Consider the following 3,058-nt stretch of genomic DNA (forward strand, 5'->3'; position numbering starts at 1 on the left):
ACTGTGGTCCAGATCCACCCTCAGGACCCAGCCAGTCATTCCCCCAGCTTCTGAGAGTAGGCTGCTTCTGGCTCCTAATTCTTCTGTGGGAATTGCCTTCCATAGAAGAAGTTGCCTTGCCGAGAGTTACAGAAAGAGCCTCTATCACAGCTCAGTGATAGGAATAAAAACTTCTGGGCCTTGTTCTTTAATTCGGAATAACTCTTAAAGGTCATCCCCAGTTCAGAGCCTCTACAGCGACTGTTTCAGGTTAACTTCTCCCGCTGCGAATCCTGGTTCCATCACTCTTAAAGCTTCCCATCATAAACTTTCTGCATGTTCACCTCCTTTTCGCTCTCTTCCTCGGGTAATTCCACCCAGGACACACATTACCCTATTTCATATTCTTTTCCTAACAGTTTTCAGTATGTGAGATAACCTTATTTATTTAACGCTTTAATACTTGCTTATTGTCTCCAATTAGACTGTAAGCTTCCCAGCACAGACTTTTTCCGCCATACACTGTGCACCACTAACTATATCAAGCGCCCATTGGTTGTTGAATGAGTGGAAGAGACACACCTGATCCTGGGTCTTGGGCGGACAACCTTTCTAAAGCCTGCGACCAGCGCTTAGGAGCGGCCACTGGGGACGTGCCTCTGAGTCCCCGCCCCTTCTGTCACGCTTCCAGCCCAGGCAGGGGGCGGAACCTCGCAGATTCCCCCGCTGAAGCTATGCGGCAGCCTGCGGTACGCCTGGTGCTGCTGGGCCGGCTACCCTACAACGAGCTGCTGGCCCTGCAGGAGCGCTGGTTGCGGCGGCTGCAGGCCGAGCCAGGCACTGAGGCCCTGTCAGGGACTGAGGCGGGCGCACTCCTGCTCTGCGAGCCCGCGGGGCCCGTGTACACGTCCGGGCTGCGCGGCGGCCTGACGCCGGAGGAGACGGCGCGGCTGCGGGCTTTGGGCGCCGAGGTACGCACCACAGGCCGCGGCGGCCTGGCCACCTTCCACGGCCCAGGCCAGCTGCTCTGCCACCCAGTCCTAGACCTGAGACGCCTGGGCCTGCGCCTGCGCACCCACGTAGCGGCGCTGGAGGAGTGCGCCGTGCGCCTGTGCGAGTTCCAGAACTTGCGGGGCGCCCGCGCCCGGCCTCCGCCCTACACCGGCGTCTGGCTCGGGGAGCGCAAGATCTGCGCAATAGGTTAGTGCGGTGGGCCGGGGGCGGGGCTTGGTGGGACTGGACCAATGGAGAGGAGAGCAAACTTGGGCTGGGCGGAAGTGTATCTGGCGCGGGCTTTGAATCAGAACTACCAGCTGCGTTTGATGTTCTAAGCCTTCTCACTGATCTCATATTCGCAGCCTTCAGGAGGGCCCTCACTGGTTATCTCATCCAACATTCATCTTTTCGAGAAGTGAATTGCCAGGTTACTTCCAATGAGTCACAATGCCTGGACGATAATGGAGTTTAGTAATCTTCCAAAAAAAAAAAAATTTTTTTTTTAAAGCAGCAGAATCTCTGTTAAAAGATATTTTTTGGAATCCCCACAATAAGTGCAGGAGCTGTGGAGCCACACACCCCTCCCCAGCCTTGCCCCCCCCCCCATCTATGCCCAAGCTCTTGGGTGGCTCAGAAACAAAGCTGGAAAACCAGTGATGGAGTCCAATTCCTTCATCAGACTGAGGGGGCTCCTGAAGCCTGGGAAGGGTATCTACTCTGAGACCCTTTTTCTTGTCTTGCAGGAGTCCGCTGTGGAAGGCACATCACATCCCATGGCCTGGCTCTGAACTGTTCTACAGACCTTGTGTGGTTTGATCACATTGTCCCCTGTGGGCTGGTTGGGACAGGTGTCACCTCTCTGAGTGAGGAGCTCCAAAGGCATGTCACTGTGGATGAAGTAATACCACCTTTCCTTGACGCCTTTAAAGAGACCTACAAGTGCACGTTGATCTCAGAAAACAGCTCCAACTGATGAGTGTTCATGTTATCACGGCTGGGAGGTCCTGCTTGAAAAGCACCCAGACTGACTTGGTAGTCCCTGAAACCCAGATTCTAGAGTTGGCCCTGTCATTCATTCACCATGAGACTATGAGCGAAGTATGAGCTCTTAGCCATTGTTTCCCTATGTCTGCTGGCTTATTTATATCTTCTCACCTACCTCAGATATGGTAGATGCGAAAACATTATGAAAAGCAACACATGATGTATAAATGGAAGACATTAGCACTACTCTTGACCCCGCATTTTCTCAGCTTAGAGAAACTCAGATATAGAGAATCAGTTTTCAAGTATTTACCACTTTCTAAATACTGCATTTTATTTGGTGGTTCTGGGCTCTGGTTCCTTTGATTTTGGGGGGAATCATATTCTAGATAGCCCAGGTGAAAGTGATATGGTGGGGAGCTTTCTGCAATAAAAGGAAAAGGGAAAGGAATCTTTAAAGAATAAAATGGGATCTTGACTTCCTGCATTGGATTGCCAAGCCTGATAGCTATTTTTAGTTAGGTAACCTGAGCCAGACCAGAGGCCAGGAAAAGACAAGAATAATTTCTCACACTGTACAAATACCAAAGGTAGAAGTAAGTTTTCCTTAAGTGAGATCTCTAAATTTATAAGGCTGTGTATTAACTACTCATTGCTATGTAACAAATCACCCCAAAACTTAATGACTTAAAGCAATAAACATTATCTCATATATTCTGTGGGTCAGGAATTTGGGAAAAGCTTAGCTGGGTGATTTCTGGGTTGAGCTCTCTCATGAGGTGTAGTTAAGATGTCTGCAGGATCAACTGTCGTCTGAAGGTTTGACTGGGAATAGAGGATTTGTTTCTAAGATGGTTCACTCTGCCTCATTGGTACTGGTTGATGACAGAGCCTGTGTTCCTCACCAGGTGGGCCACCCCATAGAGCTACTTGTTCCCCCAGAGCAACTGATGCCAGAAGAGATAAGGTGGAAGCGACAAAGTCTTTTAACAGAGTCTTGGAAGTTACACAGTCATTTCTACATTTCCCAATAGATGAACCTGACTCAGTGTGAAAGGGACTACACAGGTTGAGGGAAAGTGAAGATCATCAGGGACCA

At 50.2% G+C, this 3,058-nt stretch overlaps 1 protein-coding gene across 1 annotated transcript; it reads left to right on the forward strand.

Moving 5' to 3' along the window:
- The first annotated feature begins 713 nt into the window (after positions 1-713).
- On the forward strand, positions 714-2,671 carry LIPT2 (lipoyl(octanoyl) transferase 2). Its single transcript, XM_044260716.1, has 2 exons — positions 714-1,179; positions 1,719-2,671. Exons 1-2 carry the CDS (start codon positions 714-716, stop codon positions 1,946-1,948), a joined length of 696 nt encoding a protein of 231 aa, XP_044116651.1. The 3' UTR covers positions 1,949-2,671.
- The last annotated feature ends 387 nt before the right edge of the window (positions 2,672-3,058 follow it).

Source organism: Neovison vison, chromosome 7 (genome assembly GCF_020171115.1).
Source record: "Neovison vison isolate M4711 chromosome 7, ASM_NN_V1, whole genome shotgun sequence".
Classification (NCBI taxonomy): Eukaryota; Metazoa; Chordata; class Mammalia; order Carnivora; family Mustelidae; genus Neogale; species Neogale vison.

What these genes read in the sequence shown, in the direction of transcription:
- LIPT2 (XM_044260716.1), top strand. Translation starts at nt 714, where the DNA reads ATGCGGCAGCCTGCGGTACGCCTGGTGCTGCTGGGCCGGCTACCCTAC. An exon ending in GCGCAAGATCTGCGCAATAG is followed by an intron (nt 1,180 to 1,718) that starts GTTAGTGCGGTG and finishes CTTGTCTTGCAG; the next exon opens with GAGTCCGCTGTGGAAGGCAC.